Source organism: Cucurbita maxima, unplaced genomic scaffold (assembly GCF_002738345.1).
Source record: "Cucurbita maxima cultivar Rimu unplaced genomic scaffold, Cmax_1.0 Cma_Scf00006, whole genome shotgun sequence".
Lineage (NCBI taxonomy): Eukaryota > Viridiplantae > Streptophyta > Magnoliopsida > Cucurbitales > Cucurbitaceae > Cucurbita > Cucurbita maxima.
Genome location: NW_019272022.1, coordinates 3828536 through 3850810, shown reverse-complemented (window position 1 = coordinate 3850810; position 22275 = coordinate 3828536). Strand labels below are relative to the sequence as shown.

Below are 22275 nucleotides of genomic sequence, written 5' to 3'. Positions count from 1 at the left end.
CCCCCCCCCCCCCAAAAAAAAAAAAAAAAAACTAATAAATGAAAGAGAGAATACAACTTTCAAAGGCTCATTGTGTTTTGGACACGTTCTCTAGAGAAAACTATGACTGGCCCAAGGAAGGTTTGTCCTCTTCTTCTTCTTCTTTTCAGTAATAATAATATCATCCCTCAAAAGTTCATGATATCAGAACTCAGAATCTGTACTGCCCTTTGAGTAAAATTTTCGTACTGTAAAACATCTGTGAAGTAATGCTTTTAATGTGGCCAAGAAGGACTACCCCATTTGTGCCTTATTTAGAACACCACTGATTATGGCATCGTGATCAAAGACCTAATTCAAACACCCAAAACTGTGTATTCTTTGAGGATCATTCTGAAAGCCCCAGTTGAGTTTGAGTAATTAAAAATTGTGTAGGACCTATACCAACCAGACCAACTTTATTGCCCACTGCCTCAAGGAGTTCCTGTGCAGAACCATCTGTTCTCTCTCCCCCTGCATATGCAACAACCCAAAGGTCTATGTTGGCAACAAGACGATACCAAAATATTTTACTCCTGAAAGGGTACTTGCACTATAGTTCCTCGACAATGCGAGATGGAAGCCAAGTATGCAATTCCTTAAAAAACTTACAATTTATTTGTTTAATATAATAAAAATGTTTTCTTTTTCGTTGTATGTCGGCCACTTTAATCAAATTCCCTTGTTCTATGTGTAACAAGAGATACCCAAGTCAAGATTCCTTTTTCCAAGCTTATATTTCAATTAAGTGAAGTTTAGATTTAAAATAAGATGCCCAGAAGCAGCTGATGGAAGCCGGCATGATAAAGTATTCGATATTATATTTATATCCAGCCAAGACGGTCGTCGGCGGCGTTGGGCGAGTGCCTGTTGACCGTGAAATTGTGTGCAACCATATTGTATCCATAAGAAATGGGAACCATTCGCCGATATTGCAGCAAATCTGCGTCGGATATTTGGACTCACGGGACGACGATGAGGGCGTGGACCGGATTGGATCGCGTCCACTGCAATGCCCAGCTATAATTATTGTAATAATGCCACGTGCTACTCTATCCTTCACTCACGTGCCTAAGCCATGGAACCGACGACTTTCCGATGCCCATTAAATTTCTCGTACATGCGACTCTGCCAGGAGACGCTGTCGAAATCGAAAATAATCAAATGGAAGAAGCTCTTGTTGACGCCGACAAGTTTCGGGCCGAATTCCTTCGAGTTTTGCGTCATCGACGATCTGGAGAAGGTGCGAAATTGAATTTTCTCTGTTCTCTGATTTAGTTACCTTGAAATTTTTGATGACTGATCTGGGTGGCTTCAGTTTTGAGTGTTGAGTGTTTTGTTTTAGAAATTCTTGCTTGATTTGAATGGTCGTCGTCTATTTGCTTTGCTGAAGCCATTTTTCTTAAGTTTTACCTCTTTTCAACGATGTTTCGCCTTTTCGTGAGAATTAGCAAGTTTTCATTCGGAGATAAACAGTAAAGTTCATTTCGAGCAAGTAATCGTTTTGACTCAAAAGTAGGAATAGATTCTGAGCTGATAGGTACTTATATCGTTTTCTGTTTTCTGCTTTTTTATGTTAAGTCAATGAACACACTACTTATAGTTTTGTTGTTTTAATTACTCTTCAAAAGAATTTTCAAAAAAACCAAATCAATCTTGGGAACAGAAAAAAAAGTAGTTTTTAAAAGCTTGATTTTGAATTCATGATGTCTGCTAATTTAATTTCTCAGTTCCGCCGAATGTGAAGCTTTCAAAGCCTATCCAGGATCCTCTGATTCAGGAGGCCAACCCACCAGCCTTGAGTAAGGTCGAAGTAGTATTGTTTGTTCGTTTTTTCATTTATATTTAAGTAGTCGCCAACCCTATGTTGATCTATTTTACCTGTTTAAAGGCAATGGAATCTTGTCCAAAGGAAGATATTAGCAATTTGAAGGACTTGCTTCATGAGGAAAATCTTCATCTGGCTACAGAGGCAAGCTATGTTCTTATACTTTTCACGTTAACTTATACATGGGACACGAACTTTTCATCAATGCCAAATTTCAGTAATATATCTGTTAGAAAAGAACAATTTCTTGATGTTTTAGTCCCTATATAATGTGTTCTCATTTTCTTTAATTATTTTTGAACAATGAAGTTATTCACTAATCATTTATAGGAAGGGGAGCAAGGGCAGTTGCCTATATTGATTATAAGCATGAAGGATAGCAAACAGCAAAAGAAACCTGCAATTGTTTTTCTGCACAGTACGAACAAGTGCAAAGAGTGGTTGAGACCATTGCTTGAGGTAGTGGCTTCTTTTTGATCCTGCCTTTTGTTGTTAGGACCAAGGTGTTAAAACTAGATAATACAACATATTCTTGCTTCTTTCAGGCTTATGCATCGAGGGGATACGCAGCCATTGCCATTGATTCTCGTTACCATGGTGAAAGGGCCAAGAACAAAACCACCTACCGCGATGTATGTCATTATATGCTTCTATATACCCAGCTCGTCTGCCTTTTATCTATGAGTTTTCTAGAACTCAAAAATATGTACGCTACCTAAATAGCTTATCACCCATTGGTGAAACTGTGACACGAGGTCTTAATGTTGCCCAGGATTAGTATATAATTTTAGGGTTTTGGAAGAGATTCATTTTCTCTGCTTTTGAGATTGTCAATCACTCCTGATATTTTAATGTGGCATTTTAGCTCTTATCTAGTCCCTACAGCAAAGTGCTTTTCTCTTTTGCAAAGTTAAATCCTAATCTGATGTCTCAATCTGGTTCAGGCTCTTGTATCTTCATGGAAAAGAGGTGATACCATGCCGTTCATATTTGACACGGTAGCTTCTCACTTCATTTGGTAGCTGAATTGTTAGAGACTATGAATGAAAATTTGCTGCAAGTTAACCACGGATTAGGATAAAAACTAATTGAGGGACTTGGGTTTACAAAGAGCTAATAGGTAATACTACTTGCAGGTATGGGACTTGATCAAATTGGCAGATTACCTGACGAAAAGGGAGGACATTGACCCATGTAGAATCGGAATTACCGGCGAATCTCTTGGAGGTCAGTCAAAAGTAAAGTAACAACCAAGGACATGCCTTTCTTTTGTTGTATAAGACTTACTTCTTCTCATTTTCATTGCAGGAATGCATGCATGGTTTGCTGCTGCTGCCGACACACGCTATGCCGTGGTTGTCCCCATAATTGGCGTGCAGGTAGTTAACCCAAATGATAACACTCTGGATCTTGCGTTAGTACATTCCTGTTTGGGAAGGAGGATAGGGAGAACAGCTGATAGTTTGTGATATGACTGCAGTGTTTTCGATGGGCCATAGATAATGATAAGTGGCAGGCCCGAGTTGAGAGTATAAAACCTGTTTTCGAGGGTAAGGTGAATGGTAATTGATAATTTTAAAATATGAATTACTTTCATGACCAGTCTTTGCATCTTGTCTGCAGAAACAAGAATGGAATTAGGCATGAATGAGATCAACAAAGAAGTGGTGACCAAGGTTTGTTGTCTCAAGTTCCCGGTCAAATAGCTTCCGATCTATAGTGTGCTTTGTTTTGAACAATTTATTAATTATGATCAATCCAATCCTATTTTTCTATGCTGCTTATTACTAAATGATGTTGTTAGAATGTTTACTTACCATATCTTTCAATAACCAGCTTTTTGTTAGATTATGCACATTTGAAGTTGGAATTCCATAATTGTTTCTTGCTATTTTGTTCAGGTCTGGAATAGGATTGCTCCTGGTTTAGATTCCAAATTTGACTCGATTTATTCAGTTCCAGCTGTTGCACCACGTCCTTTGTTGTTGTTAAATGGTAACGTTCATATCCTGCCTATACTATATGAATGATTATAATTACAAACCAATATCAAATTTAGAGAAATTAGAAGATTTGACTATGCAGTTTGAACCAAAAAAATCCTTGAAGTCTTATTTGATAATCGTTTAGTTTTTTATTTTTGGTTTTTGAAAACTAAGCTTCTTTTAACATAACTTTCACTTCCAAGATTCTTTCTTTGTTATCTATTTTTAATGAACATCTTTAAAAACAAAAAATTCGAGTGATCAAATTCCCGACATATTTACAAAAGCATTAAAGTCGGATGCCTTTCAACATCTGAGAAAAACTTAAAATACTGTAAAAAAAAAAAAAATGGTGAGAAAACAAGTTTAACTTTATAAAACCAAAAATTTATCAAAAGGCAGCAATTTGTAAGCATCTAGGAGCATCTAGGAGCCCTGACATCATGTCAGTGAACTGGAAGTGGTTGTCTCCTTAAAGATAATGAACTCAGCTGTAAAATATGCAGGTCTCTAACTTTTAGAGAAATTAACTCGGGGTCACCTGCAAGTTCAAGATTGCATATTTTTCCCCCAGCTCGGGGCCCTTTTAATTTTAAAATTGAATTAGATCTCTGTAGCCTGTTCAAATAAAGTTAATGTGCATTTGAATTTGGAAAATAATAGGTGCAGATGACCCTCGATGTCCAATTGCCGGTTTGGATGCAACTGTATCAAGAACACAGACAGTTTATCAGAACTTTGGTTGTCCAGAAAATTTTAAGGTATGTGTACTTTTAAAGGAGAAGTCTTTTATTTTTCATAGGACTTCCCAACAGGGTGGTTTTTTTATTTTATCTATGGCTTTATAATATTTATGTTGTACAGTTCATCGCACAACCTGGGATTGGCCACGCAATGACACCAGAGATGGTGAAAGAAGCTAGCGATTGGTTTGACAGGTTTTTAGGGCAGAGTTTAGAGTAGTGGCTGTTCTCGTCATTGAGCCCTGTGGATATCTGAGATGCATTGGTGAAGATTATATTCCCATCAGTTCTAATGGAAAGTTATTTCACTTTGGTAGTAAACAAGTTCCATACTTTTCATGCTCTATTTGAATGGTCAAAATTCTCGAATGAGACAGTTTGAGTTGTAATAGAAAATATACCTCTAAAAGTGGTTTAATGATTTTTTTTCTGAAACAGAGGTTTGATCATTAGATTAGTGAAGTTGTAAAGCGCCTACCAACATTCCTGCCATACAAGTAGCTTTGTATTTCATGAAAAAATGAACCCTTTTCACGCTCGTGTCATGTTGAGGTATTGCAGAAGAAAAATTTGTAAACTCCGTCCAATTTATCGCAATAGATTAGTTAGCATGTTGGTTAATTTCAGAATCTTATCAAATTATCTATCCCGCCATTATATTATATAGAAACAAATCTACTATTAGGCAAGAAGTTCCCATTAAAATAAGATCCACAAGGAAAAGTACTTGCCATTTGTTGATTATTAGGGGCATCCCGAAGGCATCTGGGTCGTATGGCTTTCAAATTCCAAATTAGTGGATGCTACATTAGAGGCATCTCGAAGGGAAAAGCAAGGAAAAGCACCGGTAATTCGTTGATTCCTTAAGGGTTGTATGGTGGCTTTCAAATTCCAAATTAGTGGATGCTGCATTAGAGGCATCCGGAAGGGAAAAGCAAGGAAAAGCATCTGTCATTCGTTGAATCCCGAAAGGTCGTATGACTTTCAAATTTCAAATTAGTGGATGCTGAGGCTAGGGGCATCCTAAAGAGAAAAGTATGTCATTCGTTGAATCCCAAAAGGTCGTATGGCTTTCAAATTTTAAATTAGTGGATGCTGCATTAGGGGCATCCCGAAGAGAAAACAAGGAAAAGCACCTGTCATTTCGAAGAGAAAAGCAAGAAAGCAAGGAAAAGCACCTGTTTGATATGGCTTTTATTAAGTTCCAAATTAGTTTTCAAATTAAGTTCCAAATTAGGGAAGGCGGACAAGGGAGTGATGGTGCCATACGTAAAAAGAAAAGACTAAAAAGGAAGAGACTCACAAATTAAAAGTTAAAACTTTTGCATATTTTAGTTAATCCATGAACAAGATTTATATACCTACATACGCCCATAGATCCATAAGAATCAATAATCCGAACACCATACAACATTTATTGCCGATAACATAACGTACTTATACAGCCCAAACATAAATCAAAGAAAGCCCAGTGGTCCAAAATATACAGTGGACGTCACGACCCTACGCCAGGTAATGAGAAAAGGAGCTACTTCGAAAAGATTCGGAGGAAGTGGATTCGTTTTTCACCTGCTTCCAGCAGCCGCAAGGGTGGGTTTCCTGGGCTTAAACTTTGACATGTCAACAAGATCACCAAACAGATTATCCTCAGGCTTAGAATGCTTAATGGGAGGCACACTAGAGGAGGTAGAAACCTGGTAGGACGAATTTCTCATGCCATTATCATCTTTAATGGATAGCCCATACACCCGCTGCGTCAGATGCTGTGTCCCCTGTGGCTGTGGCTGTGGCTGTGGCTGGATGAGGCCGTAGCCATGAAATTGGTTGCCAAGCATTTGCAAAGGATACAGAGCTGTCATCTGTCCTGTCTGCTGTGGTAGCATGGTTCCACCATAAGGCCCTCCATGGAAGGTGTGAGGGGCCAAGTCGAGCTGGCCATTATGTGCTGAAATCTGGCTGCCTACAATTGGCTGGACGTACACACCTACAAATTGGTCGTTTCCCATTGGCGGAGGTCCCTGTGGATACAGACCATTCTGCACATGCGTGAAAACAACTTGAGTTACCTTCATTGAATATGGATGCTCACCAGCTATCGAACCATTATCATCCCCAGGCTGAGCCTCCCATGGTGGCGGCGGAAATGACTGGTTGTTTAGAGAACCTGACCAACCCACCCAAACATTGAGATTTGTTCGTTAGATTTTCATACATTTTAAGATCACAATGGTATGATATTTGTTTTAACCATTATATGCTAGGAATCACGGACCTTCACAATAGTATGATATTGTCCACTTTTTTAGCATAAGTTATCGTGACTTTACTTTAGGCTTCCCCAAAATGCCTAATGTCAATGAAGATGTATTTATTACTTATAAACTCATGATCATTCCCTAAATTAGCTAACGTGAGACTCCTTCCCAACCATCCTCAACACTATATGGTGCATAGTATGTTATAATGTCTACCCAAAAATATCATGCAATACACGTAAACATGTTTAAAAGTTGTATAGAATTTTGCTTAAATGATTGCAATCAACTCCAAAGCATGATATATATGTGTAGCAAGTGCATATACGAACCATTATATGGAGCAAGTGGCAGGGGTTGTTGCTGTCTATTCATGTAGGGACCAGGACCAGAAGCATTTGTGTATAGTGACTGCTTCCAGTGAGACGATCCGGGGCTTTGGACAGTTCCATTGAGGTGGTGCAGTCCACCCTGCGGGGACTGAAAATTCTGGTGCTGATGGAAGTTTGAGACCGAAGCATCGCTTTGGTCAAAGAGGACGAGAGTGGTCTGCTCAGATAAAGTAGTTGGCTGCTGCTTGGTCAAAGGAACAAGAGCCAGTGAAGTGTTTGCCCCTGGAGAAATGTAGTCATCACCACTCAGTAGGTCTAATTTGGGATCAAACTTAGCTGGAGAAGCTGGACCATCAGTAGCAGGAAGTGCATGGACCGACTCATTTACCGTTTGTGTGCCTGAGACAGTAGTATTCGAGATCGAGCTGCAATACATTCATTGGTACTCACAAGTCAATAAATGCCAGATATAAGTACCCTGAAGCTTTCAACAACATATTCCTACATTCTAAAATTAGCTCAGTAGTCTCTATCCAGCAAGCTTAATAGTTCAGAAATTTCAGCAATCTTCAGCAAAAACAAGACATAAATACAATCAAAGAGCATTGCGAAGAAATCAAAGAATACCTCTCAGGTTGTGGGTTGTTTTTATCACCGGTGTTACGAAGAGGCAAACGAGCATCACGACGTGCTTCAACCAATTGAGGCTTGGGTTTCTCTTTCTGAACAGAAGTTTCTGAAGCAATGGCTTCATGCCTGGAAAGTACACGTCGTAAATCGTCATTAAGTGACAATCCTTGGCAGAGCAATGATTCATCCCTGAAATTAGAATGTACTGGTATTATATGGTCTATACATATTGAAAGGGTACACATAATTTTCAAGGGAGGATCTATATCACCAAAAACGAAGTAAATTTTCATATTTTTCTTTCAGCTATGGCTTCATTGATATTAACTTCTCTCAACTTTCACCATCTAAGACAAAACATTTTCATAAGAAGCACATATCCAATACAGTATCTAACCACACTAACCTCCTGGTTCCACAATATGCAATGTTTGACAACAAATATTTAAACAAATTAAAAATTAAAAGTCTTACGACGTTGAATTCACAAGATTAGTGACCCTGTGCTTGTAATTAAGGCATTGTTCTACCAAGTCAACGACGACATCCTGCTTAATGCCCTGCAACATGAAGTGTAACACATATCAAATTGGTAGTAAGAAGGAATTCAAATGCATAAAAAGTTGAACAATAAGGGAATCATTTCATTACGACATTAATCTAACCTTTTCTCCAATCAATAACTTACCTCCTTGTTTCCTGGTTTTAATGTACTTAGAATCTCAGCAAGCACATCCACCACTCCCCTTGCAAGTTGGATCTCGGTCAAGCTGAACAAGAAATTTCAAGTCTCACAAAAAATGTCAAAAGACTAAAGTAAATTGTAACAGCTCAAGCCTACCACTAGTAGATATTGCTCTTTTTGAGTTTCCCTTTCGGGCTTCCCCTTAAGGTTTTTAAAACGCATTTGCTAGGGAGAGGTTTCCACACCCTTATAAAGAATGTTTCATTCCCCTCTCCAACCGACGTGGGATCTCACATAAACTATCACATCAAACACAGGGATAATGGTGGAATTACAAGTTTCTCCTACGTGTTAATTGGTACAGTGAACTATCCACTCAGATGTCAAATAAATGAAGACTAGCAGATCATCAATCCTCCGTTCAAACTCATAGAAAGAAGTGCCACTTGAGCAAGAAAACTCTACGTGTAGAAGGGAATTACCAGCCCTTCATTACACTCTATTTTTTGGATACACCTTCAAGCCGTTGTACTCATACTGGAGTAAAAAAAGTGAAAGTTGGGCGAGGAGGAATTTGTAAGAGGAAGTGAGGAAAATTATAGTTTAAAGCTGAGAGTTCAAGGAGGAGGAATTTGTAAGAGGAAGTGAGGAAAATTATAGTTTAAAGCTGAGAGTTCAAGGGGGAGCTTGTGTAAGTAACCATCACAAAGTAGCCAAACAGAAGGGAGGGAAGTGAACAAGAACATTCAATAGTCTGTAGTGGAGTCCATTCAAACATAAAAGATATCAAAAGTGTACCTTAAGGTTGAAGATTTAACATGTAAAGAGGATCCTGGAGCATCTGGCTGATAATCAGGATTGTGCAGATTCTGACCATACGATCCCGCTTGTCTTTGTGGAGGTGTGAGTACAGGCGATGACATCTCTGATTTCTGGGGGAAAACTGCCCCAGCACGCTGCAAGGAACCAATTTTTCAATCAGAATAATATCATGATGGTCTAACAATGAAATTTGCATCTCCAAGGACAAGCAGTTAACAAGATGCAGCATAATATCATGGAAACATTATCATTGATCATACCAATAGTTCTTGATAAGCAGCATAATATTGTGCATATTGTCCGGTTGGTCCTCCTGTGGCCTCTTGCCAGCTATCTATCAGGAGCAATATCTTCTCTTTGACACGAAAGTCAGGCTACACCAAGCATCATAGGCACCATAAATCCAAGCTGAACGCTTTTTTTCCCCTTACAGAGCAACAAGTAAGAAGAATCCCATCTTACCTTCTTCTTTACAATCTTTACCATCTCACGAGGAATTCCCTTCTCCGCCACATACGCTTGACCAATGTGCCCACAATTCTTGATGATGGTCTCCAAGAGCTACAATATAGATACACAAGAAAGCTTGTGAGCAAGTTAAATAGTACCAACATCATGTCAGCTTATGATAGGGATGCTCGCAACTTACTACTAGGACAAGAAGCTGAACTTTGGGGTTCTTACTTCCAAGGCGCTTATTTATTCCTTTAAAAACATCTTTTGCTTTCCTGGTAGATCATCATCAGATGAAATTGTTCATACTAAACGAAAATGAAAAGAATACTGCTTCATACACAAATTCTATAACCACAAAGCATCAATAAGCATGTTCCAAGAGATGATTGAATGTGTCTCATTATAAAAGGAAAAAAGAATAGACCACATCAGTCAAGGCACCAAACATACAATCTTTTCTCAAATCTTAGTGCTCCAGAAGCCTTCTAATTCAATACAAATGTTTGAACGATGCAACCAAAATAATCATCGAGAAAATATTTGCAAAAATGTCAATGAATTAATTGGATGACATGAAAAGGCTTGAGTTATTTCAAGCTGTTACTTTTAATAAGTTAACTGAATGGAAGAAAGGCTTTTCATAGTGTAACAACTCAAGCCCACCACTAGTAGATATTGTCCTCTTTAGACTTTTCTTTTCAAATTCCCTCTCAAGATTTTTAAAACGGGTAGGCTAGGGAGAGGTTTCTACACCCTTATAAAGAATGATTCGTTCTCCTCCCCAACCGGTGTGGAATCTCACAATCCATCCCCCTTCAACTAGTGGAGGGGGATGAGTGCCAGCGAGGATACTGGACCCCAAAGGGGGTGGATTGTGAGATCCCATGTCGGTTTGGGAGGAGAACGAAACATTTTTTACAAGGATGTGGAAACCTCTCACTAGGATACTCGTTTTAAAAACCTTGAGGGGAAGCTCGAAAGGAAAAGCCCAAAAAGGACAATACATACTGGCGGTGGCGGTCGACTTCGACAACGGTTACACATAGTACCCACTGATGTGGGAGCTTCTTCCATCAAGAGAAGCTTCCACTTGGCAGCATATTCAAGAAAACTTCACAAACTCGTAAGAACACCATCCAATTCAAATCGAAAGTGAAAAAAATTGATGCATCGTCGCCGTTCCCTTCCCCCTTTACCTACTTAATTATAAAGTCAAAATTGAAAACAGAGTATACGCTCTCGGTCAGACCCCTGCATAAGCAAGCTTGATCATCGGTTACCTATTTATCATGAATTCAGCCAGGGTCTTATCAGCAGCAATAAAACAAACGAAAGATCAAACGAAAATTAGGGGGACGAAAATAGTTTTCGTTTCTACCAATACCCAAGTTACCACCACAGCAAACAAACTTCTAAAGCAGCCTGCATTTAAATTCTATAGCGAAACACTGAATCCTTCCAAACCATTAACATGCGTGAAAAGGATACAAAACGAACAACCAAGAAAAACTAAAAACAGAGGAGAGGGGAAGTGCAATCGAGTAAGTAAATCGAGGCCTACCCAGGATCTCTCTCGATCATATCACAAATCTCCATGTTCACGGCCCAGTCTGGGCCAATCAGCTTATTGCTAGTGGCGCGTTCGACCATGGGATTCACCATCGCAACGAATACCCCAAAACGATCACTCGAAAAGCGATAAATCGTGAAGTTCCAAAACTGTTGAACTTGTGCAGTAGTATCGTATCGGTCTCGTCGGTCAATCGAAGTGTCAACTCTCGCTCTTACTCCGATTATTGTCGATCATCTGGGTCTGCTGATTCATACAACGCCGACTAATCAACTGCTACTTCGCATTTTTGTTTATAACGGCCCGAGCAGTTCGCCGTGCTTGGGTCACCCGCCACCGTTTTTATAATCTCTACATTTAAAAAATAAAATAAAAAATATTTTTAATTGGATTTATAAAACATTTCAGATTAAATAATGTGTTTTCCATTTTTCTTTGAATGTTTCAATTTCGACTTAAAATTTTCAATTTTCTCCAATGAAAATTAAAATATTTGATTTAGATTATTAATTTTTTCTAATTTACTCACTAATTTTAATTAAAAAATAATATGAAAAAAATATATAAATGGACTAATTTTAATAATACTCAACTTAAAGTTTGATTATCTAAAAAATAATTATTGAATAGCATTACAAATAACTAAAAAACCTTTTTTTTTTTTTTTAAAGCCTAGTTATCAAATATTTTATAGTTATATTTCAGGATAATTTTCATTTTTTACCATCTCAAATAAAAAATTATACTAATTTTTTTTTTAAATTTAAGATTAAGATGGTAACTTTTATCGTAAAAAATTAATATTAATAAATTTTGGAAAAATAACCGTTATTTTAGTAAACACAAATATTAAAAAGAAAATTGAATTTAGAGTCATAATGAGTGAAGGTTGACATTTCCTTCTAAAATTAATAGTTATAATATTTTGAGTTTTAAAATTTGTATAAGATCAAGTGGACAATATTAATTGATTAAATCAATGTACATTTTTCGTGCTTATTAACGTGTCACACTTGGTTTGATTTATACATTTTTGATTATTATAATTTAGTTAATATTTGATAAGTCAAAAAAAAAATTAATTTATATAACAATAATTATGTCTTTGTTTAAGGAGAAAAATAATCCATGCCACGTATGATTATTGACACGTATGTCTTTAAAGTTGAAATGGCATTATTATTTGGGGTGGTTACAAATACACTAAAATAGCAACATAAAATAAAATAAAATAATAACCCATTTAAACCATTTAAAAATACAATAAATAAATAATCGCTAATAACCGTATTACTTTAGTTGCACTATATATTTTAAAAAACATTTTGTCAACCATTTTAAAATCATTTTTAGACCATTTATTACTCAAGATTTGTTTAAAAAATAGGTTTGAAACTAATTCATTTTTTTAGAATATTTTTATGGTTTAATTTTTAAAGTAAGAAATACATTAGATCATCTAAAATCAGAAGCTACACAAAATCCATATTTTTTAAAAGTTTTTTTTTTTTTTTTTTATTAGAAGAAAAGTTATTCTAAATATACTTTTTAAGAGTATTTATTAAAACACTTCCTAAAATTTTCACAGTTTGGATATCACTCACGAAACTGTCATCCTTATTCCCGTCCACATATACATTACTTATATTAGCTGCATCCATATAGCAAATCGAGATTGACTATGTTCCAATTAGATGTTCCAAATACATTGCTGAATGTCTCATTAAATTATGAGACAAAGATGATAAGTTGACCTGAGTTATTCATATAGAACTGGTATTCGAACGGTTAGAGGGCCGGATTTCATGTCTTCGATAATAAGATCTACAAGTGCTCGAGCCAATGGACCTTCTCTTCCTGTGGAGGAAAACCAAAACATTCTTAATTTGTCAGATAAAAACATGCTTTCGTGTTCTTGTTATAGAATTAGAACACTCATCCCCATCATCAGAAATATTATAACGATGGCTTTCTTAGATCACCATAAAGTTGCGGTGGGAAGAAAACTATGTGTGTTCCTATTCATAAGAACGATGCTCGACACATCAAAACATGTCATGGTGTCGTCATTCTACAAAACTAATCTTAAAACCGGTTTAGAACGACTTTCTAAGTGCTTACAAAAACACTCTCCCTCCCCGGTACTTTAAATGGAATTTTAAACATGTTAGAAGAAATTCATACAGCCAATCACAACATGATTCAGAACTACAAAAACATCGTATCTATGAATTAAGGATTATAGAGGGTATACTTACCATCACCAATAATCTGCTCATCCCACTGCAGTACAGGGGAAACAAGAACTCCACTCCCAATAAGCACCATTTCCTCTGCCTTCTTGCCTTCCTCCATGGTTAAATTTTCAAATCTTATACTCCGAAGCCTACCCTCTTTCACCAGCCGCTCAGCGAGAGTTATGATTCTCTTAGCTGTGCAGCCGCTTAAAATTTTGTCAAAGTGAGGCATCAGAAACTCCTTATCCTTTGTAATAAAACCAACGTTCATACTAGGCCCTTCAGCAATGAATCCCTCACTATCCAACCAAATGGCTGTATAAGCACCCTTTTCTTCTGCTTCCATATTTGAAAGAACATTTGGAAGGTAATTTACACTCTTCATAGTTGCAAATTGAGGTGGTTTCATTGGGATTGATGAAGTTATGACTTTGATGCCTTTTGGAGGAGATGGCGGCTTACCTTGAATTACAATTGCATAAAGGGCTGGCTGATGCAATCCAGAAGTAGATAGTAGAAAATTTCCAGGTCCTGCAGAGAGCCAATATCGAAGCTGTCCATTCCTACACTTAGAAGCACTGGCAGTTCTTATGAGTATATTTTTAATCTTCTCTCGATCATATGAAACTGGGAGGTTGATTTTTGCCATGGATGCTGATCTTAAAATGCGGTCGAGGTGCTGATCCAACTCATAGAGATGCCTGAGATCAAAACCATTTTATACAGTAACTCAACACTGACAAAATCATGAAATGAAAGTATGCCTTTCCTACTTCCAATGAAGAAAAATATATATCAATTTAGTTATGAATTCAAATGTTCATAAGAACCTATCAATTTACAGTGCTAATTATGCGGGTCTTGGGAAATCGATATCAGATTCATAATTGTAACGGCCCAAGTCCACACCCTTATAAAGGATGTTTCGTTCTCCTCCCAACCAATGTGGGATTTCACAATAATCTTGAAGAAACGTTATGAAATTCTCACATACCCATCCACTATGGCAGCAGTATCAAAAACGCCATGTCCCCGATGAACCATGTGGTCATCAATTGGAATTACCATAACAGCTGGATCTGTCGTAATTCCCCCAACAACACTGGAATACATTGCAAGGAATTGTGGCTGGTTTTCTTGATTCTCTCGGCTTGCCCTTAATCTTTCAAGCACCTTCAATAAACACATGGATCGAAATAACAATCAGTAAAGCTATACAATTATCACCTTCCACGCATAGAACACTAAAATTTGTAGTTCATTTCAACACACAAACAGATTACAATACACAACAAGAGTTGACCTGTGAACTACCAAGCACTGGAGCATCAGAAGAACGATCAACGGTATCTGCGACAAGACGAGCAGTTGCTTTGATTATTCAGATTTCAGATTGAACGGATAGAGAAAATTGAATAACAGTTAGGATCGCAAAAGCCTGAACAGTATCGTAAACAACCAGATCATGAAAAGTGAATCAGGATCGCAAAAGCCCGAACAGTGTCGTAAAAAAACCAGATTATGAAAAGCGAGTCAACTATTAAACAGTTTCAAACGAACTTGCTTCGATAAACAAGGCTCCAGTGGAACCAATTATCAAACATTCTCGCGACGAATTTGAAAAAAAACTAACCAGCAATCGAACACCTAATCCTGAATCTTCTAAAAGACCACTGCCGAGAATTGCAGGATTTGCCTAGCGGCCTTTGAGAATGGGCAGTGAGTTCTGCACCGCTGATCGGTGACTGAGGAATGGGTTTGAGAAGAGACTGCAGAGCATTCATCGGAGATTAATGTTCAGTATAATTTGAGAAAATGTTTTGTTCAATTGCTGAATACCTGACCGACCTCCTGTAATTTATACAAAATGTTTCAACTTTTAACAAGAACAATTAACTTTTTTTTTTAATTATAATTTCAAGAATGTTCCAAATAATGCAATTTTAAATTTAAATATTATATATTTACAATAATAATAATAATAATAAATTTCGTAAAAAGAAAAATGTAACGCCAAACTTACAGCTATACATATATTATTCTATTTGTTTTTATACTTTTGAATTTTCCTGCCTCCCATCCTATTATAGATAGAGAAGTTTTCACACTTTTATAAAAAATGAACTTCGTTCACCTCTTCAATAGATATGAGATATCACAATCCACCTCTCTTGGAGATCAGCGTCCTCGCTGGCACACCACATGATATCTGTTCTGATACCATTTGTATCTGTTCAAGCTCACTGCTAGTAGATATTGTCATTTCTGGACATTCCTTTTTGGGCTTCTTTGAAGACGTGTCAACAAAGGAGAGGTTTTCACATCCTTAATAACCTCTCCAATCAATGTGAGATTTCACAATTCACCTTCCTTAGGGTAAGCGTTCTCGCTAGCACACCACTCGGTGTCTGATTCTAATACCATTTATAATAGTCCAAGTTTACCAGTAACACATATTGTTCTTAATATATATATATATATATATATTTATTTATTTATTTATGTGATATCCCACATTAGTTGGGAGGAGAACAAACCACCATTTATGAAAAGGGTGGATTGTGATGTCCCACATTGTTTGAGGAGGAGAACAAACCACCATTTTTAAGGGTGTGGAAACCTTAGTAGACGACTTTTAAAGCTTTGAGGGGAAGCCCAAAGTAGACAATATCTGGGTCGCCCAAAGCAGACAATATCTGGGTCGCCCAAAGCAGACAATATCTGGGTCGTGTTATAATTTATACTTATTTTTAATCAATAAAGTAAGTACACGTGTTTGAATTTATGCTTTATATTGATTCTAATGAGAGGAATAAAACTTGGGTATCTTATGCTTATGGTGGGATTTGTGAAACTCCTTGGGAACCTAGGGTTTATCTTTTACCCTCTTAATTTATTTTTATTTACAAAAAATAAATACAATTAATTTAATCCATCTTAGTTTACCAAATATATAATAAATTATTTGATTAAACAAACCACTTATTTATAAATTGTGATGTCAACGTTGGTTGTGAGGAGAACAAAACACCATTTGTAACACTCTTTGTAAGGGTAAGGAAACCTTCCCTCAACAGACGCGTTGTAAAGCTTTGAAGGAAAGTCCGAAAAGGAAACCTCAAAGAAAACAATATCTACTAGCGATAGATTTGAGCTATTACAAATAGTATTAGAGCTAGACACTGTAATATGTGTCAGCAAGGAGGCTGTTCCTCAAAGGGGTAGACATGAGACGGTGTGCCAGTAAGGACGCTGGCCCCCAAAGGAGATAGATTGTGGTGTCCCACATTGGTTGGGGAGGGGAACAAAACACTCTTCATAACGGTGTAGAAACCTTCCCTACATAAATATTATATATATCTTTTAGAAATAACATTTATATTAAATTAATGTATTACTTATTTACTAAAAGTATTAATCATTAGTTAATAATATATTTAAATATAACTAGTTAGTTAATTTACGTTAATAAAAAATAATTTTAAATAAGTATAATGAGCATAAAGCATAATTAATTGAGAACTATATTTAATTAAAATTAATTATATATATTATATTATAATAATAATTTTATATATGTTATATAATCTTTTTGAACTTCATTATTAAGATGGATGGGTAAATAAATTTAAAAATTGAAATTCGTTAATAACTTAGACTTGAATAAAAATAAAATAATTAACTACAATTAATTACATAAATATTATTTATTTATCTAATTCTTACATATGTTATTTACGCCAACGGAATTACCCTTAATGGGCTTAAGCCCAAACAGTTCAATCCTAAGGTTCATAATTCTTAAAATTTTAACTACCATCTTCTTCCCAGTTCTGCAACTCTGTACTAAAACCCTAATTTCAGTTGACCTAGCTGAATTCAGTCATCATGGCCACATACGATTATGATGACTCACGGGCCAACTACGACGACCCCCGTCACGCGCCGGTGCCTTCTCCGGCTGGCCAAGATATTGGCTACGACCCTAATTTCGTACCAGATTCCGTCAAATCCTTTGTCGTTCATCTATACCGCCATATCCGTGAGAAGAATGTATACGAAACACATCAAATGTATGAAACTTCATTCCAGACGCTATCGGACCGCCTATTCAAGGATACACCGTGGCCGTCAGTAGATGCTGTGGCTCATTTTGTTGATAATGATCATGTCTTCTGCTTGCTTTACCGTGAGATGTGGTTTCGCCATCTTTATGCGAGACTGTCGCCAACTTTGAAGCAGAGGATTGACTCATGGGATAACTATTGTAGCCTATTTCAGGTGGTTTTGCACGGAATCGTGAATATGCAATTGCCTAACCAGTGGCTATGGGATATGGTGGATGAGTTTGTTTATCAGTTCCAGAGCTTCTGCCAGTACCGGGCTAAGATGAAGAACAAGACCGAGCAGGAAATTTCGCTTCTGAGGCAGTACGATCAGGTTGCTACGATTCATTCGTTTATTCTTTTTTATATGAAAATATGCATGCTGCGCGTTACTCTGACTGCAATTGGACAAGGAAATGAACTCCAAAGGTTAAAAAACAGTATTAGTTCTTGGCCTTCTCATGGCTCTATCTGAATTAGCGTGTATTTAGTTTTATCAAATTCATAGTATATTGGTCTTGGATTTGAAGCCGTACCGTCCCCAAGGAGGTTAAAATAGCTGGAATAGCCTTGAAAGCTTATGGTGTCTAGACTTCGAATGACAATCTTTTAACACTTATGAGATGTGGAAAGTGTTCTTTTGTTTTTCATATCTTCTAATGGAGTTTGTGTACACTAGGTCAGATATCTGTTACAAATATGATAACCATGTTTGGGTGAATCTGCGCTTATCCTTCATACGCCCATGTTCTTGCAGTCAAGTTCTCTTAGTCTTAATGGTTTTTATGGTCTATCTATATCCAAGGTCCAGGAGCTTAACTTCAGTGGTTGCTTATTTCCAGGCTTGGAATGTATATGGTGTGCTCAACTATTTGCAAGCATTTGTGGAGAAATCATCAATCATTCATATTCTTGAGGAGGAGAAAGGTCTTGAACAATTTACACTTAATGATGGGTATGACTATAGTGGTGGGAGTAGTAATGTTTTGAAGGTGTTGGGATATTTCAGCATGGTTGGATTGCTTCGGGTTCATTGCCTGTTAGGTGATTATCACACTGGTTTGAAGTGCTTACTCCCAATTGACATAACCCAGCAAGGTGTTTTCACTAGTGTGATTGGAAGTCATATTACAACTATATATCATTATGGGTTTGCCAACCTGATGTTGCGCAGGTATTATGTTATATGGAGTCCATTAGATTCCTTTTCTCTTGTCTGGTGTTCTCTCTCTAGATGATTTATAATATGATTTGGTTCTTATTTAGGTCAATTGGCAGTCCTTTCTGTAACCCTCTTACTTTTTGGGGATATCTCATCCCCCCTTTTGTATGATCCTTTCCTAAATATATATTTCTTTTCTTTTGTTTCTTATAAATATATAAAAGAAAATGGAAGGTCAAGTAGAATTGAAATGCTTGCAAAGTTGAATGTTAAATCTTTCGTCTTTATAGGAATTTATAGGGTGCTGTATTTAGGGCCTTAGTCTTCTTTCTTCACTTCTCACTTAACGACAAGTTCGAAATAAATTTCATTTCCCCTTATTTTCAGGTACGTCGATGCCATTCATGAATTTAACAGAATTCTCTTGTATATTTATAAAACCAAGCAATATCATCAAAAATCTCCTCAGTATGAGCAGATTCTGAAGAAGAACGAGCAGATGTATGCTCTGTTGGCAATATGTGTTTCGCTTTGCCCACAAGTGAAGCTTATTGATGAAACTGTGAACTCTCAGTTGCGAGAAAAGTATGGTGAAAAGATGATGAGGATGCAGAGATATGATGAAGAAGCTTTTGCCATCTATGATGAACTTTTCTCATATGCTTGTCCGAAGTTCATTACTCCATCTGCTCCTAGTTTTGAGGAGCCTCTAGCAAACTACAACCAGGTAAGGTTTAGATCTTTATTATTAAAATAGCATCTATTTGGAAATGAATATGAAGAGGAGAATGAGCGGATTAAAATTTAGTATTGTATGACGAGACCATACAAAATAGTGAAATAAGGTGAATGAGTGGCCTGGACTTGCCCTGCTTAATCAGTCCAAATTATGAAGAGTAGATTTAGAGATTAAGGATAACAGTGTCTGGAATTGAGTTTTCTTTATTTTTTTTTTTTGGTTATTTGGGTATTGCTATCGTTGTTACCTAATGGAGATGAACTTTTGCCTAGTCGTATAGTTTTGTTGGCCTTATGCCTTGCAGTTCATTCTTTCACAATAGTTTCCAAACAAAATGAATGAACAAACAAACACATAGTCTGGGAGTATCCGGTTCAAACGGCCTTTTCGCCTAACAGTTCCTTACATGATAGGAATTCTACAATTCATAGTTCATCTGATTCTTTATCTATTTCACTAGAGTATTCTTCATAGTTTCTAAATAACGCCATTTCAAGAGGATTTTTAATATCTCTAAGACTAACATTTATTTTATTAAGAGCATGTTACTCTAGTTTTGTTTTGAGCAAATTGGAGTTATAGATTAAGGTTGATGACTTTGATTTCATCATTTCTTCACAAAATCTAGTCATGCTTGTTTCCATGTCAAACCCTTTTTGTGCGTGTCTGTGTTGCATGTGTTGGCTATCTCTTTCAGAGATTTTATTCACTTCTCCTTATCTTTTTCCAGGATGCCTATAGGCTTCAATTGAAACTATTTCTTTTTGAAGTAAAGCAACAACAATTTCTATCTGGCATCCGCACCTTCTTGAAAGTGTACTCCACCATCTCCCTTGGGCAGCTTGCCATTTACATGGAAATGGATGAATCGACTCTAAGGTTGGAAATAGAAGACTTTAGGATATATCTTCACATTTTTATGAGCTTCTACATAGTTTTTACGATTAATTAATTGGTGGTAATTTGTTTTTGTTATATTTACAGGACGATATTGTTGACATACAAGCATAAAACCCATGCCGTTGACAGTGTTGGAAAAATTATGTCCAATGCAGATGTGGATTTTTACATTGATGATGTACGTCTACTTTTCTTCTATTACCCCCCTCTTTGGTTTACAAAATGTAACCGTACAACCCCACCGTTAGCAGATATTATCTTCTTTAGGCTTTCCCTTTCGGGCTTCCCCTCAAGGCTTTAAAACGCGTATACTAGGGAAAGGTTTTCACACCCTTATAAAGGGCGTTTTGTTCTTCTCCCCAACCAATGTGGGATATCACACGAAAGCATTTTGAGTTCGGAATATATATTACTTAGATGCTACAAAAGAAAATTCATTTATGCAAGTATGTTAAAAAATTACTTAATCTCACTGCAGGACGTAATTCACGTTGTCGAATCGAAGCCTGTAAATCGCTATGGAGATTTCTTCTTGCGGCAAATTGTCAAAGTATGTAAAATTTTCTTTTCATTTGCATCTCTACACTTTAATATCGGGAGGAAATGATAATCATGCTCATGTTTCTCCTTCTTTCTGACAGCTCGAGGGGATGATTAATGATTTGGACAGAGTGAAACTGGACTGAGATCTCTGTAGTAATGTTTGGTTGAACTGGCTTTTTTGACGACGGCAGGTTTGAACTAGGGAACGGTTGCTCCATTTAAGGACCTGCCTTGTCCATTTTTCATCTTCACTCTGCACTTCTTTTAGTGGTTGTAGATCAAATGTCACTCGGATATCAGAGTGTTGAAGGGCTTGTGCCTGAGTTTTTCCTTTTGGGTTTATGATTCTTGGCATTTATAATATATGTTATTAGCTGATAGTATGAAATTTTGAGATGTTCAACTAAGGCCTTTCTGTTCTAGTTTTCCTTGTATCTAAAACTGCGTCTAATAATTGAGAGCTTCATGGTCTGACATGGTGTTTGCAGTGCCTTCCTTGCCTTTGGTTGGTGGTTGCATTATCAAGAGACCATGTTTGTATACCAAGTGTGATAGTCGTGGAACTGAAATATGATGTATACAAGAACATCTAACTAATTTGAAAAATGCAAAAAAGAAAAAGAAAAAAAGATCGAGGTGAGGAGATTTATGTAAGGGAGACCAAAAGAATGTCGTATGTTCAGGTTTGTATCAATAACTATTTAGTCATTTTTTATTTTTTAAAATTTCAGTTTGTGTTTTGGGTCATTTTTCTACAATAAATTTATCTTTATTAAGAACATAGAAGTCAATAGGAGTGGTTCCCTTTTGAACGAAGTAGTATTTGCTGATGAAAGAGTAAGACGAGTTCTCTTTCAATTACATCGTGTTGGCCAATAGTTAAAAGGGCTTTCTCTTTTGCAGGTAGCATGTATGAGCAATAATGAAACTTTTTTTAATAGTGATGTAATGAACGAGATTGGGCCTTGCTCATTAACATCGTTTTGTCATAGATCTTTGGCATAAAGAGACGGTTGAGGAGACAATCGGCTCTCTTGGTTTTTTCATACTAACTTGGTTTATTCGAATATCTAAATATTTGAATATATATATATATATATAAACAGATAAAAATATAAATAAAGTGACAGGTGGAAGAGTATTTATAGGCTTAATTTTAAAGAACATAAAATATAAAATTTATTAAGTTTGGGGTCTTAAGTAATTGGGTATGCATTTCACTTTTTAATTTTAATCACCAAATTTATTTGAATTATAGCTCGCA

General features: G+C 36.6%; 4 protein-coding genes across 6 annotated transcripts; 2 read left to right on the top strand and 2 right to left on the bottom strand.

Moving 5' to 3' along the window:
- The first annotated feature begins 787 nt into the window (after positions 1-787).
- On the top strand, positions 788-5112 carry LOC111480288 (putative esterase YitV). Of its 2 annotated transcripts, XM_023125245.1 has the most exons (13): positions 788-1261; positions 1749-1825; positions 1910-1990; positions 2177-2305; positions 2392-2478; positions 2791-2844; positions 2983-3073; positions 3155-3225; positions 3327-3396; positions 3470-3522; positions 3748-3841; positions 4495-4592; positions 4696-5112. In XM_023125245.1, exons 1-13 carry the CDS (start codon positions 1117-1119, stop codon positions 4792-4794), a joined length of 1149 nt encoding a protein of 382 aa, XP_022981013.1. In that variant the 5' UTR covers positions 788-1116; the 3' UTR covers positions 4795-5112. The 2 variants fall into 2 exon arrangements, with proteins under 2 accessions (XP_022981013.1, XP_022981014.1); XM_023125246.1 differs by lacking the exon at positions 788-1261 and having other exon boundaries at positions 1750-1820.
- An 854-nt stretch (positions 5113-5966) lies between these two features.
- On the bottom strand, positions 5967-11637 carry LOC111480251 (TOM1-like protein 9). Of its 2 annotated transcripts, none has more exons than XM_023125189.1 (10): positions 11316-11637; positions 9948-10026; positions 9761-9859; positions 9559-9672; positions 9275-9432; positions 8480-8561; positions 8266-8351; positions 7789-7917; positions 7162-7586; positions 5967-6738 (listed from the first exon to the last, which is right to left on the bottom strand). In XM_023125189.1, the coding sequence occupies exons 1-10, from the start codon at positions 11414-11416 to the stop codon at positions 6140-6142; spliced, it is 1872 nt and encodes a 623-aa protein (XP_022980957.1). In that variant the 5' UTR covers positions 11417-11637; the 3' UTR covers positions 5967-6139. The 2 variants fall into 2 exon arrangements, with proteins under 2 accessions (XP_022980957.1, XP_022980956.1); XM_023125188.1 differs by having other exon boundaries at positions 7789-7980; positions 11316-11636.
- A 1281-nt stretch (positions 11638-12918) lies between these two features.
- Positions 12919-15419, bottom strand: LOC111480287 (D-amino-acid transaminase, chloroplastic). The gene is made up of 5 exons (XM_023125244.1): positions 15195-15419; positions 14865-14911; positions 14556-14734; positions 13583-14262; positions 12919-13181 (listed from the first exon to the last, which is right to left on the bottom strand). Exons 1-5 carry the CDS (start codon positions 15343-15345, stop codon positions 13084-13086), a joined length of 1155 nt encoding a protein of 384 aa, XP_022981012.1. The 5' UTR covers positions 15346-15419; the 3' UTR covers positions 12919-13083.
- Positions 15420-17373: 1954 nt separating this feature from the next.
- LOC111480263 (eukaryotic translation initiation factor 3 subunit L-like) lies at positions 17374-21500 on the top strand. The gene is made up of 7 exons (XM_023125204.1): positions 17374-18001; positions 18510-18841; positions 19217-19556; positions 20299-20447; positions 20553-20646; positions 20947-21018; positions 21110-21500. The coding sequence occupies exons 1-7, from the start codon at positions 17450-17452 to the stop codon at positions 21152-21154; spliced, it is 1584 nt and encodes a 527-aa protein (XP_022980972.1). The 5' UTR covers positions 17374-17449; the 3' UTR covers positions 21155-21500.
- The last annotated feature ends 775 nt before the right edge of the window (positions 21501-22275 follow it).

Bases quoted from the DNA above. Each gene is read 5' to 3' on its own strand.
- LOC111480288 (XM_023125245.1), top strand. From the start codon at position 1,117: ATGCCCATTAAATTTCTCGTACATGCGACTCTGCCAGGAGACGCTGTC. The intron at 3,074-3,154 runs GTCAGTCAAAAG...TTTTCATTGCAG, and splicing joins TACCGGCGAATCTCTTGGAG to GAATGCATGCATGGTTTGCT. The intron at 3,397-3,469 runs GTAAGGTGAATG...TCTTGTCTGCAG, and splicing joins TATAAAACCTGTTTTCGAGG to AAACAAGAATGGAATTAGGC.
- LOC111480251 (XM_023125188.1), bottom strand. From the start codon at position 11,416: ATGGTGAATCCCATGGTCGAACGCGCCACTAGCAATAAGCTGATTGGC. The intron at 10,027-11,315 runs GTAGGCCTCGAT...ATGATCTACCAG, and splicing joins ATGATCGAGAGAGATCCTGG to GAAAGCAAAAGATGTTTTTA. The intron at 9,860-9,947 runs GTAAGTTGCGAG...TCTATATTGTAG, and splicing joins TTCAGCTTCTTGTCCTAGTA to CTCTTGGAGACCATCATCAA.
- LOC111480287 (XM_023125244.1), bottom strand. From the start codon at position 15,345: ATGAATGCTCTGCAGTCTCTTCTCAAACCCATTCCTCAGTCACCGATC. The intron at 14,912-15,194 runs GTTAGTTTTTTT...GTCTTGTCGCAG, and splicing joins GATTAGGTGTTCGATTGCTG to ATACCGTTGATCGTTCTTCT. The intron at 13,182-13,582 runs GTAAGTATACCC...TTTCCTCCACAG, and splicing joins TGAGCAGATTATTGGTGATG to GAAGAGAAGGTCCATTGGCT.
- LOC111480263 (XM_023125204.1), top strand. From the start codon at position 17,450: ATGGCCACATACGATTATGATGACTCACGGGCCAACTACGACGACCCC. The intron at 18,002-18,509 runs GTTGCTACGATT...GCTTATTTCCAG, and splicing joins TTCTGAGGCAGTACGATCAG to GCTTGGAATGTATATGGTGT. The intron at 18,842-19,216 runs GTATTATGTTAT...CCTTATTTTCAG, and splicing joins GCCAACCTGATGTTGCGCAG to GTACGTCGATGCCATTCATG.